The sequence below is a fragment of the Equus quagga genome, chromosome 8, assembly GCF_021613505.1.
Source record: "Equus quagga isolate Etosha38 chromosome 8, UCLA_HA_Equagga_1.0, whole genome shotgun sequence".
Lineage (NCBI taxonomy): Eukaryota > Metazoa > Chordata > Mammalia > Perissodactyla > Equidae > Equus > Equus quagga.
Genome location: NC_060274.1, coordinates 17,559,648 through 17,581,208, shown reverse-complemented (window position 1 = coordinate 17,581,208; position 21,561 = coordinate 17,559,648). Strand labels below are relative to the sequence as shown.

The 21,561-nt window shown below is 41.5% G+C and overlaps 1 protein-coding gene across 1 annotated transcript in view; it reads left to right on the top strand.

Moving 5' to 3' along the window:
• Positions 1-21,561, top strand: part of UST (uronyl 2-sulfotransferase) — a 287,768-nt gene that overhangs the window by 149,656 nt on the left and 116,551 nt on the right. The window contains exon 3 of the mRNA XM_046670131.1: positions 14,965-15,120. Coding sequence (XP_046526087.1) covers positions 14,965-15,120 — 156 coding nt within the window. The remainder of the gene's footprint in view (positions 1-14,964; positions 15,121-21,561) is intronic.

The following is a 21,561-nucleotide window of genomic DNA, read 5'->3' as shown; positions in this document are numbered from 1 at the left end:
TATTTACCCACATAACTAAAGCATCTCAGTCAGGTATGGCTGGATCCAGGGACTCAACCTGCACCATCAGCCATGGTCTCTTCTTATCTCCCAGTTCTTGGGCAGCCTAACTCTTAGGAAGGTCCTCTCTCTTGGTGGTTAAATGGCCACCTGTAGGCCCAGGCCTGCATCCTACTCAGAAGTTATAGTAGAAAAAAAGAGCTTGACTTTCTGTAGGCCTACAGAATCCTGCAATGGAGTCTCATTGGACACACTTGTGGGTGCCTGTCTCTTAACTAGTTACTATGTTCAGCGGATGGTTGCCCTGGCTGACCGTGCTGGGTTCACACACCTTCCCCTAAAGCAGGAGTTGAGGGCAGCCCTGCAAAGTCCCATGGACAGAGCGGGGGAGGGGGACGCTTTAGAAGAAAATGGAGATACTGTTGCCAAAAGAAGGAGGAACAGCTAAAACTGTTAATTTTAATAAACTACTGTAAACTGAGTCAGGCTTACAGCTAGTCTACCATGAGCTTGTGGATTTGGCCCTAGGCACAGAAAGATAAATCACAAGCTGATGTTTTAATAGGCAACAACATAGTGGGAATGCATTCTATTTGTTTGTTGGTGGATTTATTTGATACGTGGCTCATTCTTCCATTTGAGGCCATTTATAGAAAATATAAAACAAAATGCTAAAATATAAATGAAACCATATGAGGCCATGGACAATATAAATTAAAATAGAGACACCATACGTTCCAAAACGTTGCTGTAGTTGAGCAAGTTTTATTCTGAATTTCCTAGGAGCCAACGGAAAAATGGGGCCATTAAGTGGTTCTCATTTTCCAGGAGGCGGAGATATACTAGTTATCAGGTACTGTGGTGGATTAGAGAGCATGAGTTCTGGTTGAATACCAGCTCTGCATTGACCTTGGGCAAACTATTTAATCCCTCTAGTTCTTAGTTTTTTCATCTTTTATATGGGAGTACGTGTACTCATGGCATTGGGTGGTTTTACAAATTAAGTGAGATCACTGGGTATAAAGTACCAACAAATAAGAGCCCTGAGATGAGAAAGAAACGAGACACGTAGGAGACAGTGTGGTCAGTCACATCCCTGTCACAGACACAGGACTGGATTGAGGGATGCTGTTTTTTATAGTGTCCTTTGATGACCACTAAGCACACAATGACAAATGCCACTTGGTCAGAGCAGCTCTTGAGCTCTTAGTGGGGCCAAGAAATTATACTCCAATAGACAGCTTTGTGATAGCCCCACCTGGTCCAAGACCAAAAATCCAGAGTGTCCAGAGAAACGATGGAGTCTGTGTCCTTCAAACAATCTTCCTTACGCAGCGTGTCCTTCAGCCAGCCCTTGATTGACTTTAGCGGCTCTCTGTTCAAGGATGTAGGCATGGGGCCACCCGGTGGCGCACTGGTTAAGTGCACACGTTCCGCTTCGGCGGCCCAGTGTTTGCGGGTTTGGATCCTGGGCGCGGACATGGCACTGCTTGGCAAGCCATGCTGTGGTAGGGGTCCCACATATAAAGTAGAGGAAGATGGGCACGGATGTTAGCTCAGGGCCAGTCTTCCTCAGTGAAAAGAGGAAGCTCAGGGCTAATCTTCCTCAAAAAAAAAAAAAAATGATGTAGTCACTGGTGGGGGCCTGGAGTGGAGGTCCTGGTGGACAATGAGCGCCTGCACTGCAGGAATGTGGGCTGGACAGCTGGCCTCATGGGGACTCGGGCCCAGGAGCATGGTCATCCCGTTGGCCAGGTGTTCACCCTCTGCTCCAGGACAACTCCAGTCAGAGAAGCAGCCAAGGACTCTTAAAACCTGTGGCTCTCCCCGTCGTTTCAAACTTCAGTTTCCTTTATTTTACCACATTTATCTGCTCAACATAAACTCTCCTAACACGGATTTTCTTATTGCTTATTCAGGTCCAACTCCTTGACAATTATGGGGAAAATCAACTACCTCCCATGCAGACTCTTTAGCTACAAAGACAGTAGTTGTTTTGTAAATTGTCTTCCTCTTTTTCTCTCTCTATTAGACAGTAAAATCTTGAGGGATGACAAATATTCATGTCAGTTTAAAAAAAGTATTTTGGGGAATAATGATTTCTTTTATTTAGTAGTGTTTGATAATCTGAATGTAATAATAGTTCCTTATAGGAAATGGGATACTTCATCTGTCTTGGTGGAAATTTCTGAAAAACCTGTTTACCCTGCACCAAGGAACAAGTGAAAACAAATAAAAACCAGCTGACACATGCTGTGGAAATGGACTCTCCGTGATCACGTAACCCCTCCGGGATCAGTTCAACTGACCCCATCTCTTATCAGCAGAGTGATTAACAGCTGTCTTTCAGAAAATGTGCAAAGTGGCATAGCCAGAGCAGGTGCAGAAGCAGAAATCTTGACCTGAAATGACCGTGGAACCAAAGACCCTTTGCCCCATGGAGCCACAGGACCGGACCACAAGCGGAACTTGAAAGTCAGTCTCTTATCAGAAGCGAGGGGTCCCTAATTCAGGAAGAGCTGGTGTTAAAATTCCTTCCCCATCTTATCAGAAATGTTTAGAACCCTGTCATAAATGTTTGAAACTTTACCATAAATGGGTGAAGCCTGCCAATCAAAGCCTGTCCCATCGGTGTTTCCGTGTGCCAGCCTGTTCTCCTTAACCTCTTAAATTTTGCCCCAAATCCTGAATTCGGGAGACAGATCTGAGGGCACCATCCCCTGTCTCCCTGCAGGTCAATCTCGCAGAATAAAGCTGGTCTCTTTTCCCAAAGGCGGATGCTGTAATTAATTGGCCGTTTATGTGCATCAGGCAAGTGAACCCAATTATGTGTGGTAGCAATCCGATCCATGCTGGTGGACTGGGGCTGTGTTACTGCCACACTTGTTCAAAATTCATTCATTTATGGAAAAGTCATTCTTGTGAAAAGCCTCCGACACAGACAGTATGACATTTCTTCATCTGAGAGCAATTTAAATACCTTATTACTCTTATTATCATCTCTAGCTAAAAATACCTCATGAATTCTCGATTCTTGTGTGGAGTTAATCTTCCAGCTCAAGGTCACCTTGTTGCTAATTCTCCATCTCACTTCAGTGGGTGATGCCATTTTATGCAAAAGTGGAACGTTTCTTCTGTTCCTTTCTCCAGCTGTCAGCAAATCTGTGCCTGGGCGGGCAGGGGAGCTGTGGGAGTGTATGTGGGACAAAACCAGCGAGTAGACCCTTGTCATTGTTGAGAATTGTTCACCGAGCCTGCCACTCTTACTCCCTTTCCAGCAGTTGAAGAATGGGGGTTTCCTGAGTGGAGGTTTGAAGAATCAAGAAAAATAGGGCCTTTGACTACTTGGGTATAGCAGAGCCACATCCATTTCCCCACAGTCTCTTCCTCTATAGCAGAAATCTGACTTTGCTCAAATTTTACCCTACAGGGAAAGTAACCCCATCCCCAGCTCAAGGGTGAATCTTGAGTAATTTAAGCCTATAATGGTTGTCTCACTTCATTTGCTAATAGTTAGTTGAGATGTGGGCTGGTAGCTTAGACCTAGCCGAGGAACCATGAAGGGAAATTTTCTCAGGGCCTTCTAGGTAGGATTTTCAGATCTTAAAGAAAGCACCCAAGAAAGATAGTCTCTTCTTCCCCTGGACTTTGCCATGCTGCATGTGATGGCTCGGGTTGCAGCAGCCATCATGCAACATGAGGAGAGCTAGTCTGAGGACAATACTGACATAGTAGCATGGCAGAGCAAGATGGAACAAAAATAGGAAATGAATCCTAAAACCTCCATACCTCAGGACTTCTGTTTGGAAAGAGAATGTATTTTCCTTTATTTATATATTTGTAAGAGAATATATTTTCCTTATTGTTTGAATTGGGTTGGGTTTTCCGCTACCTGCAGACAAAAAGCATACTTATTGATATATGGAGCTATGACACAATGCAATCGTGGAAATTCTCAGCCATGTTTAAGCCCAGTTGTTCTTGGATGCATCAGCTCCTTAATTTCCCTGCCCTGACTTTCTAAGCCCAGTGGGCATGAGGAGCCGCCCTAGCCCGGAGGGTTGATGAATGGTGCCTGGTGCGTTTCCTTGCATATCCCACGTGCAATGCACACATATGCTCATGAAAGTGAAAAATGTCAAGAAGTCAATGCTTCGTAGCCAAATCAAGCATGGAGGGCTAGAGAGTTCCTTATGAATTCAAACCAGCAAGAATCGGGAAGGTGTACTCTGGCAAAGGGAGAATGACTGAAATGAGACTGGACAGTTTCTAGAGATAGCAAGGCCCGGCTCAAATTTCACGTTCTCTGTGCAACTTTCCGAGTCCCCAGGCCAAATTCGTTGCCCCTTCTTCCTGTTCTCATATCAGGGCACTTGCCACGGGGTATCAGAGCGAGCGGTGCCAGTGTCTGGTTCCTTATTAGATTCTGAGTTCATCCAGTGCGGGGGACTTGTCGTAGCGTTTGCTGTATTCAATCATTTAATGACTATTTATTGAGTATCTACTCTATGCCAGGCATGGAGTTGGGTACTGAAGATATAATAGTAAGGAAAAGCAGCTGTGCCCCTACAGCCATGGAATTTAGCGACTAGTCAGACAATCAGATCATCACAATAATCAATTAATTTATTGCCTCTAACCTAACGACTGGCACTCAGTAAGGGCTCGATAATTATCTGTTGAATTCAGTCACGGAATTTTCAGTATCCCGCATGGTTTCGCATCCTGCCGGAGGATAGCGTAAAGTTCTCACGGTGGTGGAGGGAGAGGCTCCGGGGGAGGCAAGGGCGGCCCAGCCCTAGTACGCGAGCTCTTTTCAAGCCTCTGCGCGCAGTGTTGCTGATGTCTCATTGGCCAAAGGAAGTTGCGTGGCCAGCCCCACGTGCGTGTGGGAGGACATTCCACTCTGCGTAGATCCAAGGAGGTGGGATTGGTGGCGGGCCGTTTCCGTGCCAATTTGTCGTACTATTTTAAGTTTTGGATTATGTTGTAAAAACCTTAAACTCAGCCAGGGAATTTAAACAATGACCATTTGAATCCAAGAATGTTTCTTGTTACACATTCAGACTCGAACTAAAATTTGATTCAGACATTTCAAATGGAAAATAATGATGCGATTCACAACAAGCAGTGGGTCTAAGCCTCGGGTCTTAAAATCTTTACAAAGCGCTTTGATGGGAGAGAGGCGTCCTGGCAGCCGACCGTGGCTTTTCCCCAGGCCCTTCGGTCTCTTCACAATGAGGACAGTCTTCCCTCGTGAAACTCATAATGAGAATAATTGACTCTTGCCCCCACCCCCCAACATCCAGAGGAGACCATTGTAAATGGAATGGTTGGCCATGCCAACGACACCTGCTATAAATTATGAAACTTACACTCAATAATCAACACTTCCCCTCTATTGTGTTATAACAAATGAGTTTTTAGATTGGGCTCAGAGTATAAATTCTTAACTGAAAAAAAAAATAGGACAAATATAAAGAAATAAAGCTTAACTTTAAGCAGACTCTTAAATCTTAGAATCTAAATAAACTGGTGTGTCTACGCATGTTTTTATTTGGAGATAGGTGTGATTAAGAGAAAATATGTCCTAGATGTGACTGGAGAGTTAAACTAGTATGTGGGTCCAGTGGAAAGATGATCTAACTAAAAGCATCTGCATAATTCCATATTCTGGTCCAAAAGTTAATGTAAAAATTCAGTTGAGTTGACTAATACTCAAAATGGAGCAACTCCAGATCTAGAACTAATTTGAGGACCCTGAGTCCTTCTCTGTTCTTGCTGGGAAATCCGTGACTCTCATTCCTAGAGGTTGGTTTAATAAGGGCTTTAGGATCACCAAATACATGGCATATAAGAAAGTGCCAGAAATGGCTGTAATTGATCCAGATTTACTACAACAATATTACTTGTAGTGCCTTTAAGCTCAACAAAACACATAAGGTGTGTACACACGCATCTACACTCATGTACACAGGAAGGTGAGGGTTAGGCTGGAGTGCCACATTCACAATGGGTTTTTCCATTTCATTTTGATTATGAAAGCCGTAGAAAAGGTCTAAAGGGCTCTTGGAAGAGTGGAGAGAGATGGCAAGCCCAAGTGTAGTAGGGCTACTGCACGCACGTGGAAGGAAGACCAAGTCCCGTGTAAACACTTTGAAATGGTCCTTCAGGACAGTTTAGCCTCAAACTTTTGCATTTTGCTCAGATTTCATATACGTGGCCTTTGGACTTCATTTCTCTTTTGTGTCAAGCATAATGAGTATTCCATGGACTCAGTTTTCTGTGGACCAAACTGAGATTTGAATTTTAGAAACCGTAACATATGGTGGTAATGAGATACGCAGATTATGGACTTGTTTTGGTCTGTGATTTGTTTACTGACCAGAGAAAGGAGCATGAAGAATACTGCAGAATTAAAAGTGAATCTGCCTTTTCTTAATATGTATATTTTTCTTTGCATCTGTCAATTTGAAGTCTGAAAGTATTCATCTTTTGTGCATGGTATTGAGAACATTCACCCAAGGTCACCTGCAATTTGAGTTTTTCATCAAACGAAGTCATTTTTTTTTTTGAAGAATTCTTCAAAGTTCAACTTTGATAGTTTAATCATAACATCCAAAAATTACTTCTGGCTCCCTGTGAAAATTGCTTCTTTGTATGAGGATTCCGTTACAGTATGCAGGGTATTACATTCCTGGGCAAAGTGTAATGATGTTGTACATGATGGAGATAGGGACATTAGATGGACCAGAATGGAATGAATATTTAGAAGTGCAGGATGCCGCTCAGATAACCCCCTGAGCACTGGTAAGTGTTGCGTAGCCCTGCCTTAACATCATGGCACGTGAACAGAAAGGAGCCTTGGAATCATCAGGCTCAGTTCAGTACCCCCAATTTACACCTGAGGAAGCTTTGGCCCAGAGAAGTTGCTCAAGGTCAGTTGTTCAAGGTCACTCAACTAGTTTGGCCAAGGGGAAAGCCCGAGTCTCTTGACTTTCAGTCCAGGGAACATGCTCCACTTCGCCATAATTTTTCTTATGTAATATAGCAATATAAGAGTGTTTCAAAATATGAGTTTAAGGAAAAATTGATAAGCTTTCTTTAAAGTTTTAGGAGACAATCAAAAGAGCATCCTTTAAACAATGAATATGACAGGATTTGTCCTTAAACAACATTTAATAGTATTTTCATCCCAACAGTCTATTTAATAGACAGATATTTATTAATTATCCACTATGCACATACCAGATAGACCCAGTCTATTAGAGGAATAAAACAGATGGATTTGTAAAGGCTTTATAGCTGTCTTTCTATATACATCTGTCTTTCTATAGATAACATTAGACATGCAATTGTTTCAGGTAGGGAGAGGAGAAAAAGGAGACAGCATAAGGTTCAGATTTGACAAGGCTTCTGGGAGAAGATGGGGTGTGAATAATTAGAAGATACAGGAGTGTCACTTGAGCGTCGTGCATAGGAAAAGCTTTCTGCTCAGGAGGTGTGGCAGTGAGGGAAACAGAGTTCTTTAACGGATCCTATATGTGTCCTCCTCTAGAATGGAGGAAATGAGCCCAGGGGTCTGGAGAGTTGATGGCAATTAGAAAACAGAGATGCATGTGTCAGAAGACTTAGAATGGCATGATGGGCAAAAGCCAGCGAGAATCACTACTGGTTTCTGGAAAGCAGTGCTGGAAGGCTGAGTCCGGTGCAGGCTTTGGTGTTTGTGATGGTCTTAAAAAAACAGAGAGCTCCAAGAGATTAAAACTGTGGAAGGAGGAGAAACATAAGAGGAGCACAAAGGTAGATTTATTACACAACAAGCCCAAACAAGAGTGGGACATGTACAGAAATGCCGAAGGTTCTGGAAGAGAACCATGAATGCCCAGGTTGCTGGAACCCATGCCATCAGCACAAATTACTGGAACTTTTTCTTCTCTGTTTCTGTTATGAATATATTTGACAGGGAAAAAAGGTGAAACTCTAGTGTTAATTTTTAAGGCATTTCCGGGTTATATCTTGATAACAATACAGATTAAACTTAATCATTTAATAGCTTCAGAACAGAGCATCATTTGTTGGGTTACAACCTGGCCCTCCCCTTTTACAGAGGAGAAAGCTGAGGCTCAGGGCTGGGACATGACTGGCTCCCAGCACCACAGCATCCTAGGAAACTTTAAGGATTTGTGGAATGGATTGAACTGCATGAAGTCATATGGACAGTGAGTGGCAGAAATGTCCCTGAGTTCAAGCCTCACGAAACCCTGGCTGTGGCTCTTCCCTCCACGGTATGTGTAGCCATGGAATGGAGGTTCTGTAAAACCACAAAGTGCAGTTTTATCCATCAGAGAAAATCGTTTCATCTTCCACATAATATTAGTCCTAAGGGTCTAATGCTTTGACAGTGTTGGGTATAAATTTCAGTTAAACCTATATCTTCAGTTAACCAGGACACCTGTTCTCTAATCATTCTGGTGAGCAGGCATTTACTGTAACGTGAGCGTATTTGTCAGGTTAATCATGACTTTTAACCATGGGTGGGAGGCCATCAGGAGACCCAGGGAAGACACAACAGTGCCTTTCACCCACACTCCCCTCCAGCATCATGCAGGAAAGGCTCTCCCCGCCTCATCCCTCATAAGGCTGCATGGAAGGCTAGGAGCCCTCCACGATAGTGGTTCCTCAAAATGGGCCTAGTTCTAGCTGGGCCCCAGGGAGCTCTTGAGAGCTGGGCCTCTTACCCTCATCCTAGACTTTGTGTTTCACTTTGTCTTAGAGGAGGCCCAGAAATCGTAGTTTTTAAAGTTCCATAGGTAATTGGAATATACAGCCATTTGGGAACCACAGATTGTAACATACTACGTTAAATATCACTTTGCAAAAACTTAAGAGCAGGACTGATGTAATCCTTCCAACAAGACAGGTCCCCGGAGAGTCCTCTAATCATAGACTATGAAAGTCTTGGTCCAGATCAAGTTTGCGTTTTACCTAGAAAGTCTTCGGTTCCCTCCCCCTTTCAGATTTGGGCTAAGCTATTGAAATGGTAGATGTCATCTGGTGGTAGTTACTCTTGTGCTCAGGATTTTGGAAAGATTTCTGTTTGTTTGGCGTGCTCCACACAAGCCTGTCAGGCCCTGGGGATTTGTGGCATTTGCAGAACTTACAAGGCAGGCAACATAAAAATATATAATTCATAGAGTGAAATATTTTGGAGCTCCCTTCACTTTTACAAGTTGGCCATAAAATAGAAACCACAGACATAACATTCACATAACCATAGTTGCCAGGAATGAAGAATCATTTGGGCGGGGGGGAGCGTGAGGGCTTTTGGTGTGGACTTATTTATGGGACACCCAGAGAAAGAGTAAGTATTCGAAATTTGTGTGCAAATGATAATAGGAAGGTTAAAGTTGGGCTGTAGCTTTCTGCCTGGCAAGTGGCAAGTATCTCTTGAAGAAAATGGGGATTTCGAGGTTGACCTTAAGAGGTCTTTTCACAGTCATTAAGTTGATCGTTTGAGGGTGTTTGCTTGTCTTGATGAATATTTCAAGCACATTTAGGATTTTAAATAATTTGCTGTGACTTACTGCTTCCTGTTTTTCCCTTTCCTGGTGGAAGTGGTCCACAGTGTTGGAGGCAGCTGAGATTGCCTGTGATCAATTAGGGGAGGGAGTGAGGGGAAAACTGCATCCTTCTATTCTTCTTCTCCCATTTGCTGCTTTGACACTCTGGGCTTACACTAGCTTCTAGAATGCATCCTCAGGTAGGAGAAAGAGAGGCTGATCGACTCGTGTTGGTTCCACCTGAGCCTTCTGGGCACTTGGGTAATGGATGAGTAATAGCTGATGATACTGGTTGTGATGGTTGACTGCTGAAAAATAGCATTTAATGAGATTGGACACATTCAAGACCTAAAAAAAGAAATAGTATGTGTGTTGCAGAAATCGAACTGAAAATCATTTTCACCCTTTGATGTTATAGTATATTAGAGTGTTGTCTTAGGGGTCAGGAAAGCTGCAGGCTAGTTGTTATGTACTACATTTTAGCTTTGTGACCTTGAAAATACCAAATTATCTCTCTGGGCCTCAGTTTACTCATCCAAAGATAGTCATAATATCTATGTCACAGGGTACTTGAGAGGACGAAAAGACAACATAAAGGAAAGCTCCAGCCAAGTCAAACACAGATTGGGCTGGGGGTCAGGGCCATAGAGGGTGGCACTGCCGGGGTGGCGAAGGGACTGGAATGGATGGATTATTCCAGATTACTTCTAGATCTCAAACTCTGTTGTTTTATGAATCTAGGATCTATGGAGGAGAGCGAGGCATGAAGGGGAGTCACTTGGGTAGTAATGATGCTTGCCCTATTTGATAACTTAAACTCCCAGAGAAATGCACAGCTAGAGTGAAGACAGTGATGCTATTTGATTCAGTATTGTTACAAGGCTTAGAAGAGTTCACATGGCAGAGAGCCTAGGACACGGTAAGGGTCAGCCCTCTGTAAAAATCAGTCTGTTTTTCACCATCTTTCCAGAAAGTACGCTTTAAATAAAAGATGACAGTGATTTTTAAAGCAGACCTTCAGGAACAAATCTATAGTTCTACCAAAAGCAGGGATGAATCAATTTGTTGCTGTTGTTAATTTTAACACCATATCCAACATCAACACATTGACTTAGCCTGCCTAAATTTGCCAATTTTCAGTGCGTTACGTAGGTTCGTTTAGAAAATGATTTAAAAGCTCCACCCTAATTTTGAGAGAGGTTTACGTTTGCGATGATAAATTCTGTGTCTTTAAAATTCACAAGATGATTCTGGAAGCTTTATCTGAAAACATATTTCCTAGCTCCATGTTCATACCCTGTAGTTGTATATTGGTGTCTAAAGAAATGGTAAAAACGGAGCCACAGTGGAGATGTTAAGCTCTCCTTTCTTTTCAAATATTATTGTAGATAGAGCTGCAGGAATGATACAGCAATTTTTCTTTTTATATATGTGTTCTTTTTAAACAACAAATATTTATAACCATTATTTGGGAGCTTCCCACAAGACTCATGAAAGAATTGGAATGGACACATTTTTAAAAACTCACTAACCAGTAACCTAAAGGTAAATAACATCTTTAGTTATTAGCAAAATGGGATAAATAAATACTACGTCTGCTACCATGTTGATTACCCAAGGAAGGCAGGAGAAATTAAGTGCCCCCCCCAAGGTTTCTAAGTGCGTGCCTCAGTTCTCCATTTAAATCTTCGAAGATATACCTGCACTCTGGAATAAAGTGCTTACAAACGTGATAACTCCCATCGTCTAGATTATCAGTTCAGTCATAACAAATTCTCCCTTGTTCTATGCTGTGCTAAAAGAAAAGGAAAAGGGCATTCACCCCAATTCTTGAGAAGCTTATTTCTCCAAAGAAATTAACATTTGTGTTTATGTTGGCAGCCGTGTCACAATCATAGACCATACTCCAGCTTATTTTATTATGGAAAGTCCAACTTACAAACACTATTAATATCATCACATTAAACAGGAAGCCTGGTTTAACCTCTCTGGGTCGTAACCTCATAACTAAGAGCTAAATGATTTATCTGAATATCCGAACTTCTGCACCCATTGCCAGAGAACAGACATCATTGCCAGAGAACGGACTTTTTGAAAACTCACTGATTAAGCCATAAGTCAAATGAGCTCTTATAATGGCTGACTTTGTACCCTGATGCCTTTTATTAGCATTTGGTTAGAAAGACCAGCTATATGTGAAGATTCTCCTGGTCTCACGTTTTAGCAGAGTCACTGTGTTAATTAGTGTTAAACAGCACATTAAATTCCTCAGAGCTGCAGGGAACCAGTCTCTGTCTGCTGAGGCCCCGTGCATACAAGGCATGTTCTGGGCACTGTGGGACACAAGAGAAGGTATGGACTGGCCCCCCAGAAACACGGTATTGCTCATTAAAGAAAACACATTCCGGAAGAATTACATCCAAAAGATACATGACTGGTTTCTAAGTGAGTCATAGAGATATCATGTTTTACTCCAACAACAATTAGCCATTAAGCCCAAATTTATGAAATGCTACTCTGCATATAAAATGTTTCAGGAAAATGAGTAAACCTGTAATTACAAAGGCCAAAACTCAAATTACGTACCATAGGCAAGTCTAGGCTATATTTATGCTTATATTGTACTATGTTCTTTAGCTTTGGGCCTGTTTATAGCCTTCTGTTAAGAGTGTGTGTCCAATGAAGGAATCTTTTGATTATCATTTGTCAGTTCTTGCTCAATACTGAGCATTCAAAATTGAAATAATATCTTTATTGGGGATATAAATATTTAATCAGATGATTTTCATAATGGCTTCTTGGGCTATCAAAATCATTATAACTGGGAAATTAGAACAGAAAAAGATATAAAAGGCATCCATATCGGAAAGGCAGAAGTAAAACTGTCTCTGTTAGCTGATGACATGATCTTGTATTAGAAAATTCTAAAGAATTCACACATAAAAAAGCTATTAGAGCTAATAAATGAGTTCAGCAAAATTGCAGAAAACAAGATCAATACACAAACATCAGTTGCCTTTCTATCAATGAACAGTCAATCCAAAAATGAAATTAAGAAAAGAATTCTATCTATAACACATCAAAAAGAATAAAAAGAGGGGCCAGCCTGGTGGCATAGTGGTTAAGTTCACACACTCTGCTTCGGTGGCCCAGGATTCGTAGGTTCGGATCCTGGGCATGGACCTAGCATCGCTCCTCAAGCCATGCTGTGGCAGCCTCCCACATAAAATACAGGAAGATTGGCACAGATGTTAGCTCAGAGCCAATCTTCCTCAAAAAAAAGAGAATAAAAGGAGTGTAAGACGTGTGCCCTGGAAACTACAAAACATCAATGAAACAAAGGAGAACTAAATACATGGAGAGCCATCTCGTGTTCGTGGATTGGAAGTCTTAATATTATTAAGATGGCAGCAGCCCCCAGATGGATCTATAGACTCAATCCCTATCAAAAAGTCTCATGGCCTTTTATGCAGAAATTGACAAGCTTTCCTAAAATTCATATGGAATTGCAAGGGGCCCAGAACAGCCAAAACAATCTTGAAAAAGAAGAACAAAATTGGAGGGGTTCGCCCTTTCGGATTTCAAAACTTAAATCTATATAGTATCAAGACTCTATGTGGTACTGGTATAAGGATAAACATATAGACCAATGGGAAAGAATTGAGTCCAGAAACAAACCCATACTATTATGGTTAGTGGATTTTCAACAAAGGTGCCAAACAGTTAAATGGAAAAGAGTAGTCTTTTCAATAAATGGCGCTGGGAAAAATGGACATTCACATACAAGAGAATGAAGTTAGATCACTAGTTCACACCATACATAAAATTAACTCAAAATGAATCAAAGACTTAAACGTTAGCACTAAAACTATAACACTCAGAGGAGAAAACATAAGCGTATATTTTTGTGCCTTTGGATTTGGCAGTGGTTTGTTAGATATGATAACAAAAGCACACGCAACCAAAGAAAAATTAGATAAATTGGGCTCCATAAAAATTCAAAACTTTGTGCTTCAAAGGACACTATCACGGTAGTAAAAAGACACCCATAGAATGGGAGAAAATATTTGTAGATCATGTATTTGCAAATCCAGAATAAATTTGGAAATCTTAACATCTTAAAACTCAACAATAAAAAGACAACCCAATTTTAAAACGGGCAGAGGATTTGAATAGACATTTCTCCAAAGAAAACCTACGAATGGCCAATAAGCACATGAAATATGCTTAACATCATTGGTCATCAGGGAAATGCAAATCAAAACCACAATGAGGTGACGTTTCATACCCATCAGGATGGCTATAATCAACAAAACAAAACAAAAATAAAACAGGCGTTAACAAGTGTTGGCAAGGATGTAGAGAAATTGGAACTCTCATACATTGCTGGTGGGAATATAAAATGGTGCAGCTGTATTCAAAACACTTTGGCAGTTCTTCAAAAAAGTAAACATAGAGTTACCATATGATGCAGCAATTCCCCTCCTAGGATAAGGTGAATTGAAAACATATGTCCACACAAAAACTTATACACAAATGTTCACAGCAGCATTATCCGTAGGAGCCCAAAAGTGGCAACAGTCCAAATGCTCATCAACTGATGAATGTATAAACAAAATATGGTATATCCATACAATGTAATATTATTCAGCCATATAAAGGAACCAAGTACTGATTCACGCTACAACATGGATGAACCTTGAAAACATTATGCTTAGTGAAAGAAGCCAGACACAAAAGGCCACATAGTTTATGATTCCATTTATATGAGATGTCCAGAAGGCTATAAACAAAACCATAGAAACAGAAAGTAGATAAATGATTTCAAGGGACCGAGATAGTGAGAAAAATGGAAAGTGACTGCTAATGGGTATGGAGTTTCTTTGGGGGATGATGAAAACGTTGTGGAATTACATAGTGGTGATGGTTGCACAACTTTGTGAATATACTAAAAACCGCTGAACTGTACACTTTAAAAGGATAAATTTTATGGGATGTAAATTATGTCTCAATTTTAAAAATTACTATATTTTTCCTTGAACGCTGCAAATTAAGTTCTAATAAGCATAGTATAACTTGCAAAGGAATATTATCATTAAAGCACCTATTTATATATTTTGTTCCTAAAAAGAAACAAAAACAACTTCACAATCAGTCTTATAGATGGCTTGAAATTTTGTCAGTTTTCAGTGTCAGTGCAGATGGGGAGATAGTGGATCCAGCATTTTTCTCCAGTTTTACTATGAAGATAGATAGGGTTTCATCACTACTGTTCTCTCATTAACTTGATACGGACCCTTCTCATTTAGATGGATCAGACATTTATTGTTCTGAAATTGAGGGAAGAATCAGGAGGATTTTAACCTAAAAGTCTCATATTTGCTCTCTCTTTTCTTCCCAGGTTCTCCCTTTCCCGAGCCAGGTGGTGTACAACAGGGTAGGCAAGTGTGGGAGCCGTACTGTGGTCTTGCTTCTGAGAATCTTGTCGGAGAAGCACGGATTCAATTTGGTCACGTCAGACATTCACAACAAAACCAGGCTTACTAAAAATGAACAAGTAAGTTGACTTTGCCAGGGTTAAATTGTCCTTTGCCTCAATTCCTTTGTGTGACTAGTGCGTGCCTTACAGGACATCCTTCAAACCCCTAATGGGTGAATACCAGGGTTGCAATTTCATCCTGTACTTTTGCCAGAGGGTGGAAGGAAATTTAAGTGAAAAGTTCTGAAGGAAGTCTTTCAACCAGGAAGTTTGCCTGAAGGGATGAAGGACAGCGTACACCTGTCATTGTCTATTTAGCTACATTAGCAATGCATAAATCTCATAGTTACACCACTGAGCTATGAATAATGCTGACATCCTGACAGCAAAAATAAGAAAACTTTATTTTAATGTATCTTCCTCTGTGTTTTCTCACACATGTCCTAAGTCTTTCTGGTTATAGTAAAAAGAAGATGCTCTTGAGCCAGGCATCAAATCTTTGCGTTGATGGGGCCAGGAGCTTCCTGCTGTGGTAAATCAAGGAATCTTGAGCTTCCAAAGTAGCGTTTGGCATCTTCAGTGGTAGCAAAAGAATTATCCCATTTTCCAGGGACAATTCTGCCCCAGTATAGCTGAGCCATACAAGTGGACATGCTGTTGGTGGCACACGTGCGCCATACTCTGTCAGGAAGCTATGAAGATAGATTCTATGCTGTAAGCTTATGTGAACGTAGGGTCGACAGTCTCCATTGCTTTGCTAATGTAGAGAAGTTAGGCCTGGTGCTTTCACGGTCATTTACAGGGTCAAGTTTGTTGGCCTGGTCTCAAAAAGTTGCTTCTGTCCCCTCAGATACTTAAGATGAATGAGTAGCCATCCGTATAAGTCAGGGTTCTCCAGAGCACAGAACCAGTAGGATGGAGAGAGATGTATCTTTATCTCTCCATCTCTCTATCTCTCCATATATATCTATCTATGAAAGGAGATTTATTGTGAGGAATTGGTTCATGCAATAATGGCAGCTACGTCCCACCATCTGCCATCTGCAAGCTGGAGACCCAGGAAAGCCATTTCGTAGTTCAGTCCTAGTCCAAGGAGAGCCCATGATATGAATCCCAGTCCAAGGGCAGGGGAGGATAAGTTGAGAAGTCCCAGCTTAATCGGGGAGGCAGGAAAAAAGGGGCAAATGCCTCCACCTTCTGTTCTGTTAGGCCCTCAAGGGATTGGCCGATGCCCAGTCACACATGGAAGGCCATCTACTTTACTGAATCCACTGGTTCAAATGCTCATCTCATCCTGAAACACCCTCACAGACCACCCAGAAATAATGCTTCATCTGGGAACCTCGTAGCCAGTCAAGTTGACACATAAAAGGAACCATCATATCACCCAGGGAGCACAGAAGTATGGGGAATAAACAAGACACATGGTTTACTATCAGGTTGAGGTCATAATGATGGAAATTTCCACCCGTGTCCACTGCTTTCTGATACAATCCTCACCTTTGAGGCATTCAGAACCTTACAAACTCAGGGAATTTACAGTAGTCTGTCTTTCTCTTTTATGTTGGGAAATGGTAGGACTGTTTTGAGAGAAGACCATAGCCAACAGTAGTACTTGCTATAAAGCCAGCAAGTTTAGCATCTTCCACAGGATAAGGACCAAAATGTCCATTCCTTTGAAAACTTTCATTACAGAGCCTCTGAGCATCAAGTCTAAATAGTCATTACCAATTAGCAAAACCTATTTTGAATGCTGTAGGTTCTGTAGAAGGCTCTCAATAGAAAAACTATACTTGGGAACATTCAAGCATACCACATTGTATGGATAACTTTAATAGGGGTAGCTTCTCTTTGATTTCCTTACTTGATTGAAGAGCTAATATGTTTAGGCTGGCTATGCTCTTTTCATCACCTGAAAGAAAGTGACTATAAATAAATAGCCTATGTTATTGCAATTTTATTATAATTGTTAAATTTGGTTTTCCTTGAGTCGAAGTCATTGGGTCTGCTTATCAGATTATTCTCAAATATTCCTATGTGTGGAAACTATGCTCCATTCTCAGACACCTCATAAAACACAGTAGCTGGTTTTTAGTTCCCGCTGTTGAAAGGGGTACAAACAGCCCAGAGGAGGAGGGCAAAGGTAGCTAAAGCATTAGACACTGAGATTTCTGGAATGTCCTAGAAGAGAGGGCACAAATATAATATTTAAATACACTAGGATTTTACACGGACAAACCTACTTTGTTTTCGATGAGAAGCAAACATGAGAAATTAAAATACAGTTGTAACTGTCAAGGGAAAGATTTAGATGAAAAATTAACGATAACTTACTAACAGTATATAAATTGTTAGATCTGGAAGGGTTAAGAACAAGGCATCCTTCTCCTCTAAAACAGAGGTTGGTGCTCATCTCTTTGGAATGATCGGCTTGTCTGGGAGCCAAGGAATAGACTAGACAATCTTTTAAGGTTCTTTCCAGCCCTATGATTCTATGATATATTTATACAACTTGTAGCATAATCTGTGTACAGTATAGTTGAAACGTTTCTGATTCCTGTGGTCAGTGTGACCTAGAATATGTTTCATTACTTAGTTATTCCAGATTCCTATTAAATTATAAGGCAAGTTTTACAAACTTCAGTGAAAGGTAAAGATAAGGTTAAAAAAAAAAAGTATACGATTTTGATGTAAAGACAAACGTAAGGACAGTGACATTTGCCTCTCTGCAGCCAGCTGACCAGGCTGTGGCACGCAAAGGGAGCCAGGGAGGGTCATGACAAGAAACCAAGTTTGGAGCAGGGCAAGAATGTTTAAAGAAACGCTTTCCCTTGTTATGTGGATCCTTTTCTAAAGTTGCAAAGTGCATAAAACAAGCAGAGAAAAAATATTATTTTAACCTAATATATTCGAGAAATAATTTGTGGTATGAATAGCTCTTCTTTTTGGTAATTTATTAAAGGAAAAAGGAGGAAGTGATTTAGGAGACGAGTTAGAATTTTAGAGCCGGTGGTTCTCATCATTAAACAGCAGGACTCTGAGGACGTGTTCCCATGGAAACATTGTTCTCTAGAGTTCACAACAGCCTTCCTTCAGGTGCAGGATGAGTTACACAGGCCCTCGCGGGCTGGCCTGGGCCTCTCTCCGCTGTGTAGAACATTTCATTTATGAGAAAATGTGTTCCAAGTTCCAAACTACTGACTTACAAATGAACTTTGGAATTGCATCCATGTATAAGACTAGAATTATCTATACCATTTCATTCATACACAAAAGCACCTTTCTGGGCCAGAGTCAAATTCAAACATGCGTTGCTCCCTCCAGGGGAGCTGTCATAACACACACACACACACACGCACATTCACCATACTAAATTTAAAAAATCTATTTGATGGCGTTCACACACCAAGTGGCATTAAGGGGCAAAAGCAGATACAAAATCACACATACACAGGGAGGACACTGAAGATTAATGCCACCAATGCACGGGCCAAGGGCAATTTAAGTTTCTCTATATATACTACTTTTCTGATTTCTCCAAATTTTCCAAAATGAACATACATTATTTTTATAGTCATAAAAATAGCAATAAAATTTTTTTCTTTTACCACAATGACAACAAAAATCTTTTTAATAGAATAAGACACTGAAGGGATTATTAAAAAGGAAAGGGAGCATGAAGACATCAAATGTTGGAATGCCTATAAAAATCCCATTACATCTGCCCTTATAGAAATAGAACCACCTTTGAAGTTTATATTTTAGAGAACTCTGCTTCAACAGAAGAGCATGGACAGCTGCTGCCAGCCAAATGTTGGACCTCCACAGAGTGTATAATGCAAACTCATGATGACATTATTTCCTTTATGCTCTGAAACCAGATTTCAGTTTCTTGGGCTGGCTTAGATAATCTCTTGGAAAATGGAGATTATATACAATTTGAAGGATAGAGAACTATTTTTCAGAAGCCATGGATGTTATTGCTAAAAGACTCACTTTTGTTAATGGTCTGACACTATCTTTCAGAACATTGCTCTAAGGACAATAAAGGTCACAATGCCACAGGCATATCACAGATGTAAGAATTCAAAATTATTTCATTCTTGTTGGAGAAGGGCAAACGTTGTTGGCACAGGAGCCTAAAAGGTCAAGAAAGCAAAGAATTTTACTATTTTTATTTACGTTGAAGCTGCTGAGGATTACACATTGGAAATAGCACCTGCTACATGCTAATTGTTGTTCTTTATTACTTCCTTTACTCTTTTGGACCTAAAAATATGCTGGTGAGTCAGTACGATTCCCTATTTTATGGATGAGAAACTGAGACAACCAGATTAAGTCACTTTCCAAGTGTAATTAACGCAGTGAGTGACTGTGACGTCTAGACTCGAACCTTGGCCCTCCCGTTCTCTTAATGCGGTGCTCGTCCACGCTGGCTGCATGGCAGACTCTCCAGCAGAGCCTTTGGGAACATACAGTTGCAATGGTCCTTCTCTTGGAGATTCTGGGGTAGAATCCAGAAATTTTTTTTTTTAATGAAGTGCCACAAGAGACCCTACAGTACAAACAGAGTTAAGAATTCCTGCCCAAACCATCATATCAGCGTTTCCCTAAGTGTGTCCCTGAGAATCCTGATCCCCTAAGACACTGAAAAAAAACCAAATACCATGGTTAAATAAACTTGGGAAATACGCTCCCTTGTCCCCCTCTAGGAGACTCACGACAATTAACCCACCTTTTAAAGACTCTGGCAATTCTTTCAATTAAAAACAAAATTAAAAATCTGTTTAACTGGCTTCCCCCTCGTGTTTCCAGCCTCAGTGGGCCAGGGAGCTCTTTATGAGTGTTGGTGACACTCACCTGCATCCCACAGAACTCGATTCGCAGTTCGGGAGATGCTGGACTAGCCTGTCCCCTCCCGTCAGTCAAACCAGAAAAGGCTACTATTGCCTGTAACATCTCCTCTGCTCTGACGCTATTCCACAGCGATTCAAATGATCAAAACCTTGAAAAGTCTTCAAAGGATGGAGGAGCCAGAGACCCCATGCCCGTGTGCTCTAGATTGCTTTAGCCTCTTGGTAAAAACCGGAATTCTTTTACAAGATTTTAAACTTCCCTTCCCCATTGCCCTCACCCACTGCGAGTCCTAAGGCTGACTGTGCCTCTAAAGCAATGACACTCAGAAGAAGAAAACTCACCTAAAGAAAACGCGTTCGATTCGGAAACAGTCTAACCATGAGGATTCCTCCTCGGCTTCCCTAAGGCATGGTCATCTGGCCTCTGTTTAATGCAAAAGTTCACTCATTCATTTTTGAAGGAGAGCTCTCCATTGTTTCTTCATTCATTTTGATGAACATTTATTGAAGACCTGCTACTAACACTGTCTGTTGAGCACCAGAGAGCCCACTACATGTTTGTGCCCCTTATTTCTAATCCTTTAAGCAACGTTATTAGGGAAGTATTACCACCCCATTCTATAGGAAGGAACCAAGTGTTCAAGAAGAATGTGCGAGGGTGAGGCTTGAAGGGAACTCGGGTCAAATCTTGAGGGACTTCGAATGCTAGGCTAAGGAGCCGGAACTTTATGCGGTGGCAGTGGGGAGCCGTTAAAAAAATGGTTCTTAACCATGTTGGACATCAAAATCTTCTTGGGATCTTTGTCACAACATGTTTCTTGGTCCTACCACAAAATACTGAGGTAGACTCTAAACAGTAGAGCCCAAGTATTGTATCTTTGGGGGAAAAAAAATTCCCAAGGAGATCCTATGCACAATTCTAGTGAAGGACAATTTCGTGAAAGGCTCTAATTAATAGAAAAGTTTTCCTTTTATTAAAGTGAAACCTCCACTAAGCAAGAAAGGGTCCTCTTTCCCCTGAGAATCCTTCAAAGGTCTGAAGACATCACGTTTCCCCTGAAGTCCGATCGAGTGGTGTCTCCTCAGGAGCCTGCACGTTAATGCCAGAAACCTTACCCTTGCTTGAGATGTTCTGGAATGGTCTCCTTAGACTGACCCTCCGAGCTTCCTGACTTCATAGGAGGAGGGACACTGTCCGCAGGCATCAGGGCTGCTCCAGCCGGACCTTGGCATCAAACCAAAAAGATTGGCTGAGTCCATCTCCAGATCACCCAGCTCTGCAAACAAGGTCTTATCCTGAGTCCTATAGACAAAAGCTGACTCCGCTCATGGAAACTCGGTGGAAGGCAAGGGGGAAAAAAAAAAGAGGAAGAAGCAGCAAGGCCTGAAAAATTAAAATATGTTTTCTCCTCTCCTTCCAACTGTAGCCACCAGATTGACTTTCTCTTCTAGTCAGAACCAGGCTCTTTGCTTTGTGCATCTCATTGCGCCCCCTGGTGGACGTCTTCTTCATTGCGGGCATTTGTGCGTTGGGCGGACTGCACAGCCCTGAGCTAAAGATGGGCAGACCCTCCTGCCTCCTGCTACCAGGCCTTCCCCGAGCAGGAGGAGGGGGAAAGGCAACTGGAGCCTGCAGCCATCCTCCCAGCCTCTGAGATGAAAA